The sequence below is a fragment of the Dreissena polymorpha genome, chromosome 9 (assembly GCF_020536995.1).
Source record: "Dreissena polymorpha isolate Duluth1 chromosome 9, UMN_Dpol_1.0, whole genome shotgun sequence".
NCBI classification, from domain to species: Eukaryota; Metazoa; Mollusca; class Bivalvia; order Myida; family Dreissenidae; genus Dreissena; species Dreissena polymorpha.
The window spans coordinates 6,336,515-6,356,249 of NC_068363.1; the positions used below are offsets into that span (position 1 = coordinate 6,336,515).

At 37.9% G+C, this 19,735-nt stretch overlaps 1 protein-coding gene across 3 annotated transcripts in view; it reads left to right on the forward strand.

Annotated features, from left to right (window-relative positions):
* Positions 1-19,735, forward strand: part of LOC127845488 (geranylgeranyl transferase type-2 subunit alpha-like) — a 48,450-nt gene that overhangs the window by 8,064 nt on the left and 20,651 nt on the right. For 2 of the 3 annotated variants that reach the window (XM_052376428.1, XM_052376425.1), the window contains exons 6-10: positions 3,289-3,372; positions 4,544-4,626; positions 8,579-8,683; positions 9,879-10,045; positions 11,085-11,173. In XM_052376428.1, coding sequence (XP_052232388.1) covers positions 3,289-3,372; positions 4,544-4,626; positions 8,579-8,683; positions 9,879-10,045; positions 11,085-11,173 — 528 coding nt within the window. Of the gene's footprint in view, positions 1-3,288; positions 3,373-4,543; positions 4,627-8,578; positions 8,684-9,878; positions 10,046-11,084; positions 11,174-16,079; positions 16,209-19,735 lie in introns of all 3 variants that reach the window. The other variant, XM_052376426.1, reaches the window with a different exon arrangement.

The window sequence follows — 19,735 nt, forward strand, 5'->3', positions numbered from 1 at the left end:
GCATTAAGCCCAGATTTCTCAGAAAACGACTCAATTGTCCAACACACATGATAGCACACATACACAATAAAGATATGCATACCCATGCATTCAAACATGAAAACACTTGTGTAGTGTGCAATAATCACATGGTTGTATGCCCAACTGTCCATATGTTTTTATATTTGCAAGTGAATAATGTTATTTATTTAGGAACTATTCTTAACAAATACATTTGTTTGCATAATACATCATCAGCCAAACCAGCTCCAATGCCAAGATTTTTGTTTCAATAAAAGTAGTTTACACCCTGGGAATTAATGTTACCCTGCCAAAGTTGTCTCCCTGTATAATAATTTGTGCTTGAACATCAATTTTCTTATTGGTTCTCTGTAATTAAACAACACAGAACATGCATAGAAATTCGATGAGGCCTTAAATCGCCCCATCCACTCAGTTGCAACAAAGTCAAAGTCATTTAGGCCAGCACAGTATGTAAATAGAAGTAGTTTGAAACATGAGGATATGGCAGTGAGCAATCAAACATGTTTAACTCTTTCAGTGCCGGAACCGAATTTTGAAAGCCTTTGCAAACAGTTTGGATCCAAATGAGACGCCACAGAACGTGGCGTCTCATCTGGATCCAAACTGTTTGCTATTCTGATAGAATTCTTTTAAAAAAAATTGAAGAAAATGCTAATTTTAGAAATTCAGCAGACAACATTTTAGCAGACGACAAATTTCCCAGCATGCAAAGGGTTAAAGAACTTGCCAATTACCCTCAATGATATGGTCTTCATAAATAAAAGGAAAATAAACATTGAGAAGCATGAACGATAAATTGTTTGTACAACAAATGCAACAAACAAAAATACAGCTCTTATGTAGCAGAATTCATATGCAAGTTATACACATCATAATATCATTGAGCAGCATGCATGTACTGGCAAATAAACCCTTCAATAAATGTATGTTGCTATGACTTGTTTGTTGTGAATGATAGTAGCTTAATCAGCAAACATTGTGAATGGTAGTAGCTTAATCAGCAAACATTGTGAATGGTAGTAGCTTAATCAGCAAACATTGTGAATGGTAGTAGCTTAATCAGCAAACATTGTGAATGGTAGTAGCTTAATCAGCAAACATTGTGAATGGTAGTAGCTTAATCAGCAAACATTGTGAATGATAGTAGCTTAATCAGCAAACATTGTGAATGGTAGTAGCTCAGCAAACATTGTGAATGGTAGTAGCTTAGTCAGCAAACATTGTGAATGGTAGTAGCTTAATCAGCAAACATTGTGAATGGTAGTAGCTTAATCAGCAAACATTGTGAATGGTAGTAGCTCAGCAAACATTGTGAATGGTAGTAGCTCAGCAAACATTGTGAATGGTAGTAGCTCAGCAAACATTGTGAATGGTATAGCTTAATCAGCAAACATTGTGAATGGTAGTAGCTTAATCAGCAAACATTGTGAATGGTAGTAGCTTAATCAGCAAACATTGTGAATGGTAGTAGCTTAATCAGCAAACATTGTGAATGGTAGAAGCTTAATCAGCAAACATTGTGAATAGTAGTAGCTCAGCAAACATTGTGAATGGTAGTAGCTTAATCAGCAAATATTGTGAATGGTAGTAGCTTAATCAGCAAACATTGTGAATGGTAGTAGCTTAATCAGCAAACATTGTGAATGGTAGTAGCTCAGCAAACATTGTGAATGGTAGAAGCTCAGCAAACATTGTGAATGGTAGTAGCTCAGCAAACATTGGGAATGGTAGTAGCTTAATCAGCAAACATTGTGAATGGTAGTAGCTTAATCTGCAAACATTGTGAATAGTAGTAGCTCAGCAAACATTGTGAATGGTAGTAGCTCAGCAAACATTCTGAATGGTAGTAGCTCAGCAAACATTGGGAATGGTAGTAGCTTAATCAGCAAACATTGTGAATGGTAGTAGCTCAGCAAACATTGTGAATGGTAGTAGCTCAGCAAACATTGTGAATGGCAGTAGCTTAATCAGCAAACATTGTGAATGGTAGTAGCTTAATCAGCAAACATTGTGAATGGTAGTAGCTCAGCAAACATTGTGAATGGTAGTAGCTCAGCAAACATTGTGAATGGTAGTAGCTTAATCAGCAAACATTGTGAATGGTAGTAGCTTAATCAGCAAACATTGTGAATGGTAGTAGCTTAATCAGCAAACATTGTGAATAGTAGTAGCTCAGCAAACATTGTGAATGGTAGTAGCTTAATCAGCAAACATTGTGAATGGTAGTAGCTTAATCAGCAAACATTGTGAATGGTAGTAGCTCAGCAAACATTGTGAATGGTAGAAGCTCAGCAAACATTGTGAATGGTAGTAGCTCAGCAAACATTGTGAATGGCAGTAGCTTAATCAGCAAACATTGTGAATGGTAGTAGCTTAATCAGCAAACATTGTGAATGGTAGTAGCTCAGCAAACATTGTGAATGGTAGTAGCTCAGCAAACATTGTGAATGGTAGTAGCTTAATCAGCAAACATTGTGAATGGTAGTAGCTTAATCAGCAAACATTGTGAATGGTAGTAGCTTAATCAGCAAACATTGTGAATAGTAGTAGCTCAGCAAACATTGTGAATGGTAGTAGCTTAATCAGCAAACATTGTGAATGGTAGTAGCTTAATCAGCAAACATTGTGAATGGTAGTAGCTCAGCAAACATTGTGAATGGTAGTAGCTCAGCAAACATTGTGAATGGTAGTAGCTTAATCAGCAAACATTGTGAATGGTAGTAGCTTAATCAGCAAACATTGTGAATGGTAGTAGCTTAATCAGCAAACATTGTGAATGATAGTAGCTTAATCAGCAAACATTGTGAATGATAGTAGCTTAATCAGCAAACATTGTAAATGGTAGTAGCTCAGCAAACATTGTGAATGGTAGTAGCTCAGCAAACATTGTGAATGATAGTAGCTTAATCAGCAAACATTGTGAATGGTAGTAGCTTAATCAGCAAACATTGTGAATAGTAGTAGCTCAGCAAACATTGTGAATGGTAGTACCTTAATCAGCAAACATTGTGAATGGTAGTACCTTAATCAGCAAACATTGTGAATGGTAGTACCTTAATCATCAAACATTGTTAATGGTAGTACCTTAATCAGCAAACATTGTAAACGGATTGGCAAACTACAAAATATTTGACTAATAATAATATCCAAACTTATATTGAACATAGCGCACTTTTATTTAGTACCAGTGGACTAATTTAGAATATTTAAAAGGCACCCCCCTCCCCCCCCCCACACACACACTGCGGCTTGTTAATTTTTCAGAATATGAGACTGTCCAGAATGCATTTTTTACGGACCCAGATGACCAGAGTGCTTGGTTCTACCATCGCTGGCTGTTAGGTAGAGGTAGGTACTTCGTTTCTTTGATTCTAAAATGTCAGTGACATATCAAGTGTTGTCATTATGTACTGTACATCATCTGAGCTGTGCTCCCTGAAAATGTGATGTCATGCATGTGCTTAAAGTATTGTCCTAGATTAGCCTGTACTATCTTCACTGGCTAATGACACATTTTTCACAAAAAAATGGATTTTTGCCCTGAAGAGACTTCCTTTCAACAAATATTACAATAAAAGCAAAACATGTCATCCCGGTTTAGCCTGTGTGGACTGCATAGGCTGATTTGGGATGACACTTTACCCACATGCATAAAGTCCCATATTCCAAGAGTGATGCTTGTATGCTTCTGTACTATTATTAAAAATCTCAAGGAACTGTCTGGAAGTCAGTATGCTTGATTATTCATTCCTCTTGATAATTCAAAATGTTGTGTGTTTATATATCAGTGAGTGTCATACAAACAGTATTAGTATAGCTGTATTTGCTGAATGGTGGAACATAAATAATGAAAGTTTCATCAAGTTTCATGGGAGTCAATAATAAAACATTTACATGAAGCTTTCTTGAAAAATTGAATAATTTGAGTCTTGATGTGGGAAAATGGGGTTTAACCCTTGTCTACTTAGGTATGTATTTTATGCATTTGTAGTCCTTTAGAAAGTTAAATTTAATTAAAGACCTTTCTTACTAGATTGAAGTTTTAAAGGGTTTATTTCCAACCTTAGATACTAATGAGCAGAAAACAGCATAAAACCTGAACAGACTGTGAGTTACTCGCAGGCTGTTCTGGTTTAATGCTGTCTGCACATAGATATTTTCACTTTGTTTCTGAGAGGGAAAGGTTAATACATATGTGTTAAGTATCTCTCAGATAAGCATGTGCATTTGCACTTTTTAATAAGGGACACTTTCTGCTGAGACAGGATTTTTGTTTAGAAATGTCTGTCTTCTTTCAAAATTACAATGCAATTTGAAAGTGTCGTTCTTTATTAGCCTGTGCCGAATGCATGACACTTTATGCTTGTTCCATAAGACTGCTGCTAGTTTAGAACAAAAGATAATAAACATTAAGGTATTTGTTTTGTAACTCTTGATTAATGTTCCAAAACTTATAATGGACTTATGTTGCTTATAACTTATATAATGGACTTATAATTATATGTTATTGTTTCCTCAGCTAAAACCAAACCGAGTGTGAGTTGCATGTTTGTGTCCAGGGACCAGGGGCACCTTATGATTGTCACTACACAGGCTGTCAAGGTGAGGAGTATAAATTAAATCTTCAAGCTTGAAATAGTCATATTTGGCCCAGAAAAGATATTCAGTCGAAACCCGATGGCTGGAACTCCCTGGGACCGACAACATAAGTTTAAGCCATCTGGAATTCGAGCCAACCGATTTATAATATGCTTATGTTTACTAACTTGAATCTGCAATAAATTAATATCTCCAGTTGAAGAGTATTTTATACTGCCTTAACCCCGTACTTCTTTCTGCTATTGAGTAAATAAGAACTAAACATATAATATAAATACTTTTATTAATTTTTTTTGTTAGTTAAACAAACAATCAAACAAATCCTGTAATAAACACATATTATGTAATAACACTTTTACATTGTACATGCTATGATGAAGCCGTTTCAGTCGAAATACTACTCTATTTATTCAAAACTGCACCCGTACCCGAGAGTGGCACCCGTTATGCGGTGCTCTTGTCTAAATTACCAGCAATAGACGTTCACTTCCAAGTGTAAATATGTCCAGAGCTCCACATAAGATTTTAACGAAAATAGTAACTGACCCTCTTGATCATGCACATTGCCATTGACCACCAAGTCAACTATATAAATAATCATTGACCTCCTAAGTTAACAATGCAAATATTCATTGACCCCCAAGTAATCTATGCAAATGATGATATTATTCCCAAGTCGACAATGCAGATATTCATTTACCCCAAAGTCAACAATGCAAGTGTTCTTTGACCCCCAAGTCAACCATGCAAATGTTTGTTGACCCCCAAGTCAACAATGCAAATGTTAATTTACCTTCAAATCAATCATGCAAGTGATTATTTACCCCCAAATCAACAATGCTTATGTTAATTAACCCTCAAGTCAACAATGCAAATATTCATTTATCCACAAGTCAACAATGCAAAATGTTTATTGACCCCCAAGTCATCAATGCAAATATTTGTTTACCTCAATATCAATAATGCCAATGATCATTAACCCCCAAGGCATTGATGCACCTGACATTTGACGTCCAAAGTCGACAATACAAAGTATCAATGTAATGTTTTAAAGACTCTCATTCAAAGCAATGTTAAGCATTTGATATTTGATATATTCAAGGTAAAAATTAAATATTGGTATGTAGTTGACGACAATCATCATCAATTACTTTGAATCTTTAAGAGCTTTGTAAATTTGAACAAGACTAATGGAACAATCTAACATCAACAATGTAAAATAGTTACAGTAATACTAATTTATTTGTTTTGTTGACAGTTGAAAACTATATAAATCCAGGATAAATGCCTACATCAACTGCAAGAGTACATATTTTGACCCCTCAACTATTTCTCATTTATATATTTCCCAAATTTTAGTGCGTAATTAAGTGCAGCTCTGTGTGTTGTAAGACAATTTTTAGCGATAGTGCTCTCTAAACTTTCTTTATAAAGTAAGTTATTGACTTAATATGCCCCCCTTCGAAGAAGAGGGGGTATATTGCTTTGCACATGTCGGTCGGTCTGTCGGTCGGTCTGTCGGTCGGTCCGTCCACCAAGTGGTTTCCGGATGATAACTCAAGAACGCTTGGGCCTAGGATCATGAAACTTCATAGGTACATTGATCATGACTCACAGATTACCCCTATTGATTTTGAGGTCACTAGGTCAAAGGTCAAGGTCACAGTGACCCGAAATAGTAAAATGGTTTCCGGATGATAACTCAAGAATGCTTAGGCCTAGGATCATGAAACTTGATAGGTAGATTGATCATGACTCGCAGATGACCCCTATTGACTTTCAGGTCACTAGGTCAAAGGTCAAGGTCACAGTGACCCGAAATAGTAAAATGGTTTCCGGATGATAACTCAAGAACGCTTACGCCTAGGATCATGAAACTTGATAGGTAGATTGATCAAGACTCGCAGATGACCCCTATTGATTTTCAGGTCACTAGGTCAAAGGTCAAGGTCACAGTGACCCAAAATAGTAAAATGGTTTCCGGATGATAACTCAAGAATGCTTATGCCTAGGATCATGAAACTTCGTAGGTAGATTGATAATTGCTGGCAGATGACCCCTATTGATTTTCAGGTCACTAGGTCAAAATTTCAAGGTCAAGGTGACCCGAAATAGTAAAATGGTTTCCGGATGATAACTCAAGAACGCTTATGCCTAGGATCATGAAACTTTATAGGTACATTGATCATGACTCGCAGATGACCCCTATTGATTTTCAGGTCACTAGGTCAAAGGTCAAGGTCACGGTGACCCGAAGAAGTAAAATGGTTTCCGGATGATAACTCAAGAACGCTTATGCCTAGGATCATGAAACTTGATAGGTAGATTGATCATGACTGGCAGTTGAACCCTATTGATTTTCAGGTAACTATATCAAAGGTCAAGGTCACGGTGACCTGAAATAGTAAAATGGTTTCCGGATGATAACTCAAGAACGCTATTGGCTACGATCATGAAACTTCATAGGTACATTGATCATGACTTGCAGATGACCCCTATTGATTTTGAGGTCACTAGGTCAAAGGTCATGGTCATGGTGACCCTAAATAGTAAAATGGTCTCCGGATAATAATACAAGAACGCTTATGCTTAGGATCATGAAACTTCATAGGTACATTAATCGTGACTCACAGATGATCCCTATCGATTTTTAGGTCACTAGGTCAAAGGTCAAGTTCACGGTGACCTGAAATAGTAAAATGGTTTCCGGATGATAACTGAAGAACGCTTATTCCTAGGATCATGAAACTTGATAGGTTGATTGATCATGACTCTCAGATGACCCCTATTGATTTTCAGGTCACTAGGTCAAAGGTCAAGGTCACGGTGACCTGAAATAGTAAAATGGTTTCCGGATGATAACTCAAGAACGCTTATGGCTAGGATCATGAAGCTTCATAGATACATTGATCATGACTGGCAGATGACCCCTATTGATTTTCAGGTCACTATATCAAAGGTCAAGGTCACAGTGACAAAAAACATATTCACACAATGGCTGTCGCTACAACGGAGAGCCCATATGGGGGGCATGCATGTTTTACAAACAGCCCTTGTTTAATTAGTATTGTAAGTGATTCGTCCAAAAAGTTTACAATTTGAAGGTAATACAAATTAAGATGATTGTGCAGTTGTCCAGAAAAAGCCTTTCTAAAATCTTGAAATCTCCAGCACTAGGTTCTCATTCTATTGTAGTCCTATTCAGTTTAGCTCAATTGAATCAAAAGCCTAAGGCTTATGGAAATGCTGTGGAGTCCATTCACTGGGTAGAACCAGTACTTTTTGTCAATGGGAGAGATTTTAAGAACACTCCCTCAGTGGGGATGGAACTGGTGACCTCCATGTAGTTAGGTGGACACAATATCGACTTTTTATGCCCCTGGATCGAGTGATCGGGGGTATATTGTTTTGGGCCTGTCTGTCTGTCATTTTCTCACTTTGTCATTCTGTCCCAAAACTTTAACCTTGGTTAAAGTTTTGCGATAACTTTTGCAATATTGAAGATAGCAACTTGATATTTGGCATGCATGTGTATCTCATGGAGCTGCACATTTTGAGTGGTGAAAGGTCAAGGTCATCCTTCAAGGTCAAAGGTCAAATATTTGGCTTCAAAGCAGCGCAATAGGGGGCATTGTGTTTCTGACAAACACATCTCCCCTGTTGTCCCCTACCGGTGAAATCGGAGGGGACTTATGGTTTGCGCTCTGTGTGTCCGTCAGTCAGTCAGTCTGGATCCTGCGATAACTTTAAAAGTTCTTCATATTTTTTTCATGAAACTTGAAACATGAATAGATGGCAATATTGAGATTATGCACATCATTTCATTTTGTTCTTACCTCAAAAATTCTGGTTGCTATGGCAACAACTTTTTTTTATTATTCTGACAATGGTGGAGTTTCACCGGTTGGGGACCATGTTGCTTGACAATAGCGTTGTTATCTCATCCCTTTGACAGATATCCCCATCGAGCTGTGAAGTCAAGGTTGTGGTTAACGGAGAGGAGAAGGCAGGGAAGTGGCGTACACACCGGAACCAGGAGAATGTCTACTCCAAACTGTGGATATCCTTCCAGTACCTAGTGTTAGCACTTTCATTTGAGCCTAGCTGTAGAAAAAAACATGGCTTCATGCATTTGCCTAAATTTTCCTCCTATAGTAGCTTGTGCAGTCTGCAGAGGGTAATAAGGGACGACACTTTCCGCAACTGAATTTTGGCAAAGAAAAGACTACCTTTAAATAAAAAATACCAGAGAAGCGGAAATTATCGTCCCTTTAGCGTGTACAGACTTGACATTGTGGACATGCTGATCTGCGACGAGACTTTAACCCTTTCAGTGCGGGAACCGAATTTTGAAGGCCTTTGCAAACAGTTTGGATCCAGATGAGACGCCACAGAATGTGGCGTCTCATCAGGATCCGAACTGTTTGCTATTCTGATAATATTCTTTGAAAAAAATCGAAGAAAATGCTAATTTTAGAAATTCAGCAGACGACATTTTAGCAGACGACAAATTTCCCAGCATGCAAAGGGTTAACCACTTGCATAAATGCCAGTTTTCCCAGATCGTGGCTCATTTCATTGTCCCATGTGTTAAAGGAGCTAATGGTAGGGATGTTTACATCATTATGTGTTGTGTCTGAAATCACAGAATTAAAACATCATGTCCTTCTAAGTGATTTATTGGCTGAAATGCCATCTGAACTGAGACTTAAAGAGTGTGATTCGTATTAAGGCATAATGGCAGGATAGCAATTGAAGAAAACCATATCATGTGCAGCTCATGACAGCAAATAAAAAATTTCAGGTAATTAGCCTATGCTTTAGGTGTTCAAATTTGGTGTATAAATTTGATAGTAAACCCATATCATATAAAAAGTATGTACATGTATATAATAATGGCAATTTCACATAATACTATTTGTATCCCTATATGTACATATACTTACGGTTTGTAGGTTATTTTCTAGAGGAAAATATGTAAAGAATACAAGTGAACACATTTTTGGAATTACACAGATTAATTTGCCTCCAACTAATTTTAATGGCTACATACCCCGGTATATGAACAGTTTTCTAAAGAAAAACAAAGTATGCTGCTCATTTCTCATTGCAACTTATAATAGGACCAATTTGTTTTGAGTTTTATTAAATAATTTAAAACAAAAAATATTTGATAATGGACTATTTAATCCATGCGTAGTTCGGAGTTATTCTAGAAATTATTCACTAAAGTTAATTCTTTAACTGTGCTGCACATCTTCAAGTCTGCTGATGGGTCGTCATGGTTACCAGCCACACAGGAAGTGGATGTGCTGGTGTCTGCAGACAGCGATGACTGGGGGTCTTCTGACATTGTTCAGTTGTCAGCTGACCAGTCAGAGAGCTGGACACTGACCCAAGCTGACCAGGGGTCAAGGTTTAGGTGGGGTCGCTGTCAGAAATGTTGGGTATTAAATGGTTATTGTGTAATGTTACTTTAAGCATGTTGGGTATTTTGTGGTTTATGTGCTGGAACAGATTTTAGAGCACACAAAATTGAGGACACTGCTCAAAAGTCGCAGAATGGGCTTGATCAGTTTGGCGGCCCATTGTAATTATTGGCTAAATCCAGAGAATTTCTTAATCTTATTATAATATAATTGCAGTTAAGGTTTTGAAGCATAGTCTTTTTTATTGTAATTTAATATTTTTAAAACTATATTAAATTTTAAATGATTGCAATATCTTTTGTGTTAAACAGTCCACAAAGGCAGTATGGGGGAAGCACAAATGAGCAGGATGCAGCACCCTGTCTATTTCGTCAGTGGACTGAGTGACGAATTTAAGATTCTAACAAATAATTCTGTCCAATGTTTAAACAAAATTAAGACTGAATTACCATAGGCATAAGACATTAAAATCCAACGTAATCCTCACATACATACTTTGTCTGTTTCGTAATCAAGATAAATCAGGTTTTGACACTAAGGGGTTCACATTATACAGTGACATGTGGCACTGCTGTAAAATGCGGATGCAGTTAAGCTGTATAGAATGTGTTGACTTTTTATTTAGGTAGAATAGTAATGATAAGCACTAACTGTTAACAACTTTATTACCCATTGTGTGTATTTTGTTTTTCAAGGCAATTGGCTTTGTTGTTTCAAACACTTGTTAACAGTTATTTGGTCCTGCTAATCAGCTAATCATAACAATTAACTTGTCAACGGAATAAAAAATAAGGGCCCATGACAAACAGGACTTCCAAGTGTCCTCCCTTTTCCCCACCACGATTTGTCGCAACCCGAATCTGCGTTTATTGCGGGCATGTATTTCAAACAAATTAAATATTGACTGATGCAATTTTTTTCCAATTTGAAATTTTGCGATTTTAAGTGCTGAAGAAATGGTCTTTTTTTGAAAACAAAATTTGGTGCTGATAAAAATAAATGGTTTCACAGTATTACACCACTCTGTTTCAGTGATGAGCTGAGTTCTGCCACTTCTGACACTCTTCAGCGTGAACTGCAGTCCATTCAGGATCTCTACCAACTGGAGCCTGACAACAAATGTGAGCACCTGCTTGTCTGGCTTGCTTTCAGCAGTCTGTTTGAAACATTCTGCCAGCACTGAACAGTGATGGGCATACAATCAAAAAGATGTTAGTCATGTTAAAATAAGCCAACCAAATTTCTGCTTCAAGGCTGGTTTGATCCATTGATTATTCACAAAGTGGTTGAGATTTTCTTCTTGTGCATGCATTGCTGTTTATGTTATGGTTGAGGATTACATTTCAGAAATTTATATAAACATTCACATGTCCTATGCGTCATTTATACAGAATCTATAAAGATATCTGACCAAGGCCCATAACTGACCAAGGACTATAACTGTCCAAGGCCTATAACTGACCAAGACTATAACTGACTAAGGTCTATAACTGACCAAGGACTATAACTGACCAAGGCCTATATCTGACCAAGGCCTATAACTGACCAAGGCCTATAACTGACCAAGGACTATAACTGACCAAGGACTATAACTAACCAAGGACTATAACTGACCAAGGACTATAACTTACCAAGGCATATATCTGACCAAGGACTATAACTGACCAAGGACTATAACTGACCAAGGCCTATAACTGACCAAGGACTATAACTGACCAAGGACTATAACTGACCAAGGACTATAACTGACCAAGGACTATAACTTACCAAGGCCTATATCAGACCAAGGACTATAACTTACCAAGGCCTATATCTGACTAAGGACTATAACTGACCAAGGACTATAACTTACCAAGGCCTATATCAGACCAAGGACTATAACTGACGTAGGACTATAACTGACCAAGGCCTATATCAGACCAAGGACTATAACTGAACAAGGACTATAACTTACCAAGGCCTATATAAGTCCAAGGACTATAACTGACCAAGGACTATAACTTACCAAGGCCTATATCTGACCAAGGACTGTAACTGACTAAGGCCTATATCAGTCCAAGGACTATAACTGACCAAGGACTATAACATATCAAGGCCTATATCAGACCAAGGACTATAACTGATCAAGGACTATAACTTACCAGTGCCTTTATCTGATGACAAAGGCTTATAACTTATCAAGGCCTATAACTGATCAAGGCTTATAACTGACCAAAGGCCTATAACTGACCAAGGCCTATAACTGATCAAGGCCCATAACTGGCCAAGGCCTATATCTGACCAAGGCTTATAACTTATCAATGCTCATAACTTACCAAGGCCTATATCTGACCAAGGACTATAACTGACCAAGGCTTATAACTGACCAAGGCCTATAACTGACCAAGGCTTATAACTGACCAAGGCCTATAACTGACCAAGGACTATAACTGACAAAGGCTTATAACTGACCAAGGACTATAACTAACCAAGGAATATAACTTACCAAGGCCTATAACTGACAAAGGCCTATAACTGACCAAGGACTATAACTGACCAAGGCCTATAACTGACCAAGGCCTATAACTGACCAGGACTATATCTGACCATAGCATATAACTGTCCAAGGCTTATAACTGACCAAGGACTATAACTGACCAAGGCTTATAACTCACCAAGGACTATAACTGACCAAGGCTCATAACTCACCAAGGCCTATAACTGACCAAGGCCTATATCTGACCAAGGACTATAACTGACCAAGGACTATAACTTACCAAGGACTGTAACTGACCAAGGACTATAACTTACCAAGGACTATAACTTACCAAGGACTATAACTGACTAAGGCCTATATCAGACCAAGGACTATAACTGATCAAGGCCCATAACTGACCAAGGCCTATATCTGACCAAGGCTTATAACTGATCAAGGCCTATAACTGATCAAGGCTTATAACTGACCAAAGGCCTATAACTGACCAAGGCCTATAACTGACCAAGGCGTATATATCTGACCAAGGCTTATAACTTATCAAGGCTCATAACTGACCAAGGCCTATGTCTGACCAAGGCTTATAACTGACCAAGGCTTATAACTGACCAAGGCCTATAACTGACCAAGGCCTATAACTGACCAAGGCCTATAACTGACCAAGGACTATAACTGACCAAGGCCTATATCTGACCAAGGACTATAACTGACCAAGGCCTATAACTGACCAAGGACTATAACTGACCAAGGACTATAACTGACCAAGGCCTATAACTGGCCAAGGCCTATAACTTACCAAGGCCTATAACTGACGAAGGCTTATAACTTACCAAGGACTATATCTGACCAAGGACTATATCTGACCAAGGACTATAACTGACCAAGGACTATAACTTACCAAGGACTATAACTTACCAAGGACTATAACTGACCAAGGACTATAACTTACCAAGGACTATAACTTACCAAGGACTATAACTGACTAAGGCCTATATCAGACCAAGGACTATAACTGATCAAGGCCCATAACAGACCAAGGCCTATATCTGACCAAGGCTTATAACTGATCAAGGCCTATAACTGATCAAGGCTTATAACTGACCAAAGGCCTATAACTGACCAAGGTCTATAACTGACCAAGGCGTATATATCTGACCAAGGCTTATAACTTATCAAGGCTCATAACTGACCAAGAACTATAACTGACCAAGGACTATAACTGACCAAGGCCTATAACTGACCAAGGCCTATAACTGACCAAGGACTATAACTGACAAAGGCTTATAACTGACCAAGGACTATATCTGACCAAGGACTATAACTGACTAAGGCCTATATCAGACCAAGGACTATAACTGATCAAGACCCATAACTGACCAAGGACTATATCTGACCAAGGCTTATAACTGATCAAGGCCCATAACTGATCAAGGCTTATAACTGACCAAGGCCTATAACTGACAAAGGCCTATAACTGACCAAGGCTCATAACTGACCAAGGTGTATATCTGACCAAGGCTTATAACTGGTCAAGGCTCATAACTGACCAAGGCCTATATCTTGGTCAAGGCCCATAACTGACCAAGGCCTATATCTGACCAAGGCTTATAACTGATCAAGGCCCATAACTGATCAAGGCCCATAACTGACCAAGGTCTTTAATTGACCAAGGCCCATAACTGACAAAGGCATATATCTGACCAAGGCCTATATCTGACCAAGGACTATATCTGATCAAGGACTATAACTGTCCAAGGCCAATAACTGACCAAGGCCCATAACTGACCAAGGCCTATAACTGACCAAGGCCTATATCTGACCAAGGACTATAACTGACCAAGGCCTATATCTGACCAAGGCCTGCAACTGATCAAGGCCCATAAGTGACCAAGGTCTTTAACTGACCAAGACTTATAACCGACCAAGGCCTATATCTGACCAAGGACTATAACTGACCAAGGACTATAACTGACCAAGGCCTATAACTGACCAAGGCCTATATCTGACCAAGGCCTATATCTGACCATAGCATATAACTGTCCAAGGCTTATAACTGACCAAGGACTATAACTGACCAAGGGTTATAACTTACCAAGGCATTTAACTGACCAAGGGTTATAACTGACCAAAGGCCTATAACTGACCAAGGCCTATATCTGACCAAGGCCTATATCTGACCATAGCATATAACTGACCAAGGCTTATAACTGACCAAGGCCTATAACTGACCAAGGGTTATAACTTACCAAGGCATTTAACTGACCAAGGCCTATAACTGACCAAGGACTATAACTGACCAAGGCCTTTAATTGACCAAGGCCTATATCTGACCAAGGCCTATATCTGACCAAGGATTATAACTGACCAAGGCTTATAACTGACCAAGGCCTACAACTTATCAATGCCTGTAACTCTGTCTGCCAAAGAGGTGATTATAGCTAAGCACGCTTTTCATAGACAGGAAACCATTCTGCATACATCAATATTAAGATCATTGTTCACTTGTTATGATTTAGAAGACATTTACTACAGTCATGGGTGAATTTGTGTGCATTTCTGTAAAGGAATTCTATTGTTACATTTTTTGCAAGGGCCTTTTTTCTATTTTCAAAAATAAATATGTTTTTAAGACAAGTTTCTCCCATGAAATTCCAGCTAGCATTGACAATACTCCATGAAAAGTTTAAGCATGCGTACTTGTGTCAAAGTAAATCAAACATTGTTAACATGTTACAAATATTATCACCAGACAAACAGTCAAGACCTACATTTTTAGCTCGGCTGTTTTCGGAGAAAACCCGAGGTATTTTTATAGCCAGCTCGTCGTCCGGCGTCCACGGTCGGCCGTGCTAAAACATTAACATTGGCTCTGAAATCAAAGTGCTTCCACCTACAACTTCATATGTAGACACACCTTGATGAGTTCTACATGCCACACCCATTTTTGGGTCACTAGGTCAAAGGTCAAGGTCACTGTGAACTCTAAAAAAATAATTCTGACAAGCTTTCATTGATTCAAAATGCACCCGCAGCTGAGAGTTGGCACTCATTATGCGGTGCTCTTTTTTAAAGTTAAATCAGCGTAATTGAATCATGTATAATATTTATGTCTATTTCACTGTATTTTACATAAGATCTGTGCTCTGGGAAAATAGTGCGTAATGCATGCGAGTAAAGTGAAGTTCCAGATTAGCCTGTGTGGACTGCACAGGCTAATCAGGGAGGACACTTTCCTCTTAATCTGGATTTTTTTTTTAGAAGAGACTTCCTTAACATGGAAAATTCCTAAAATCGGAAATTGACTGCACAGGCTTATCTGAGACTACACTTTACTGTCATTCATTAAGCCAAGTTTTCCCAGCCATGTCTTATTTCATAAAGCAGCGCTTTTGTTTTATTGTCAGGGGTTCTACTCACTATTGTGTCATAAAGCAGCCCTATTGTTGTGTTACCAGGGTTTCTTATCACTATTGTGTCATAAAGCAACACTATTGTTGTGTTACCAGGGTTTCTTATCACTATTGTGTAATAAAGCAACACTATTGTGTTACCAGGGGTTCTACTCACTATTGTGTCGCTGATGAAGGCTCTAGACCCACGCCAGTACTGGGAGAAAATTGAGGGTTACCTGGCCAAACTGACCTCCATAGATCCCCTGAGAATCAACTACTACCAGGACTTGAGTATGAAATGTGCCACGTTTTAGGAAAACTGGGCTTAATGCTTGTGTGAAATGTGTTTTATTTGATTAGCATGTGCAGTCGCTTGTATTCAGTTTCTGTGGAGTCTTCAGTTTTATGGAAGTGTGTTCTTAATGAAAATCAAGTTTAGGTAGAAAGTGTCGCCCCTGATAACTTGAGTGACTGCCAGGCTAATCTGGGACAACACTTTAGGCACATGCATTATGCCCCGTTTTCCCAGATCAAGGCTCATATGTGGTTGTGCTGTTATTTTCTGTCAAACAAGAAATACCTTATTTCAGTATTTTCATAATTGGTTGTTTTATTCAATATTTGGTTATTTATTTCTTTCTTCTTGACTACCGTGATATATTGGAGTTTCAGTGTACCTCAGTTGGTAAAGCACTGGGTTACAAATCCAAGATTGAATAAGTTGCATGGGGATTGGTGATGGTGATGCTTTTTCCTCTGATCATTTAAAGTGGTATGTTGGAGGAAATTATATTACAGATTTTTAGTTCAAACGGTCAAATATCAAGGTCAATTCTGCTTATAACATTAAATTTGTTTCCTTACAATTACGTCAGAATGATTTCACCTATGATTTCACCAGGCAAACGGTGTAGTGTTTACCTGGGTAAAAAAGTGAGACAAAATTAAGGTCATCATGTCAAAGTTCAAGGTTACAGTGGCTTTTATAACATCTACAATATCTTAAGGATACTTAGGATCAAACAAGTGTATTCCATTAAGTCTTCATGAAGGATGACTCCTAATGATTTTCAGATCAAGTGATTCGAGTTCAAGGTCACAGGGCCGACTGCTGCAAGTAGGGGGAGGGGGTGTTACATGTTTTACGGAGATCTCTTGTTAATCTTACAAATTTTACATGTATTCTATTGGTGGCTACCATAATTTTGGTTACAGAAGGCCATGATATCATTATTTAAGGTAAATGTTTTTTAAGTTGCATTTGTACTCATTTGAAAAATGCCTGTTTTGAATGGAACTCTCGAGCGGGCGGCAGCAGTATATATTTCTATATATTCTTCCAGAGCGTAACTTTTTCCACCATGAAATAAAATGGATTTTCAAATTACAATTAAACTTGCAAAATGATTACCAAATGTGCAACAAACTGGTCCCAAAGTACAATAAGGGTAACAATTCAATGTTAAATATAGAAAAGAAGTCCTCAACACTGTGCCTGGAGCATAACTTTGTCCTGCGTGTATGTTTTTTTCAAATTAAATGACAGAAGTGATGAGCATGATGGGATGGAGTGCCATTTTAATGATTCGAGCCCATAAGTCAAAGGTTAAAATGGCATTTCAAGGTCAAACTTTTATGTTATTAATTCATCTTGAGTACTTAGTTTGGAATATAACCTGTACAGTATTTATGGTCAAGGTCACAGACAAAAGTAAAGTATGGGAAACAGAGCTTACAGCATATGCATACTGTCTTCCCAGATAAGCCTAAGCAGTCCGCGGACACGACTCTTTCTGCATAGGAAGGATTTTTATTTAAAGAAGACTTTCTTTAAAAGAAAAAATTATATAAAAGCAGAAAGGGTCGTGCCTTATTTTCCTGTGTGGACTAAATCAGAGTTAACACTATCCGCCATTATTTGTTTAGATCAGACTTTCTTTAAATAAAAATTATCATTAAAACTAAAGTGTCCTCCCTGATTAGCCTGACAGTTCATGCACTTGCATTAAGCCTAGTTTTCCCCAGAACGAGGCTCATATATAATTGCAGGAAGCCGCTATGTTGTGGAAAACTACTTCGAGGGATTTGACTTTAGTGGCAGAGTCATTTCTCTCCCCCAATCATAGCCTGACGTGTGTCTACCACCCAGAGTTGTTCTCCATGGTTGTGAAGGTAGACTTGTCGCACAACAAACTCACCTCTCTAGCAGGCTTCAGCCATTTCCAGTGTGCAAGGGAGCTAACTCTAGATGACAATCAAATTGCAAACCTGGAGGAGTTGTCATGTCTTGAAGGATTTGTCACTGCTGTCTGTGATGACAATGGTATCTTGTATTTTTTTCACTTGGGGGGAAAAAAGACTTAATAATATTTGAAAAATTGCTTTAAATTAAACTTGCTTTTAAGTATATTAAGTTTTGATATTTTCGTCAATTCCTTTATACAACTTTTTCTTGACCAGAAAGATCTTTTTTTTATTTTTGTCATTGTTTCAATCTGTAACTACATGTAAGCAGCTTTTAAACAACATTATTACTAAATTTAAATAAGGATAATTATTCTAGTTTAAGAATTATAGAAAGTTTCCCTTGCATTTGTAGCCATAGCAACCCAGACAGCCTTGGACCCCACTGGCCCGTTGCCCTCGACTGATCAAGTTGCATGTAGAGGGAAACCCAGTCTGTGAGCTCGTGCAATATTCTGATATCAAGCACACAGTGCCTTCACTGCACAATGTGAATGGACATATATTTGGGTAGTTGATAAAAGTTATGTATGCACTCGTTTTATGTTTTAATGACTTTCGCAAGGCCTTGTGGTTATCAGTGAGCATTTTGTTAAGTTTTGGTAAGTGAAACACTGCATTTGTATTATATGAATAATTAATTAGGGACTTGTAATGGTATTGCGTATATCTGTGCTGGTCATAAGACTTGTATATACTCATTTTCTAATTGATCATCCAAAAGTTATCATAAAATAAGCTTGCATGAGACTGAATATGGGACTATTATTAGAGGCTTTGAACCAAGACAACAGATCTGAACAAACAATCATACATAATTTAATTGGTCAATTGTATTTATATTTTTGTTCGCTTGGTACATGATAAGGCTAGCTTGAATTTGAAATATGTTTTATGTTCCTAAAGAAAATGTTGACAAACAATTCTTCTAGTGACTTATGATAACAACTTTTTTGTAAAATGGCTGTGTTCTGCTGTAATATGTTGAGATTTTACAGTGTTATCAAACAAACTAAAGATTGTTCACTTCTGTTACTGACACTAAACCGATTGCTCACCCAACAAGTTAAGTTGGCTCAGGTACTACTTAACAGAAAACTTGGTACCCTAAAGGATACTACAATGTACCCTGGGTACAGAAAATTTGATTGATAAGCACCTGGCCAGTGGCCATACTCCGGGGTACTTTTTAGTATATGTTCTGTACCTTTGGTACTGAAGTATACTTGAGAGTACCTATGCTACTTTCAAGTAGTACCTGAGGCGACTTTACTCACTACCTGTTTTTGTAAGCACCACTATCATTTTCAGACAGGGTACACACATACCGGTACTTCAGATTGTTTGTGTAGAACATTCCTTTACAAGTACTGTGAAACCATTTATTTTCGTCGGAACAAAATTTCGCCCTTTCATAAAAATGACTATTTCGTCCGCTCTTAAATTCGTCCATTTCTGGTTTTGAAAAATAAAAAACGTCCGATTTGTTTGTAATACATGTAATACGCGGTGCGAAATAATGTGCTGGGGAAAAGAGGTGACACTTGGTAGTCACCGCAGGAGGTGGGCTTGTT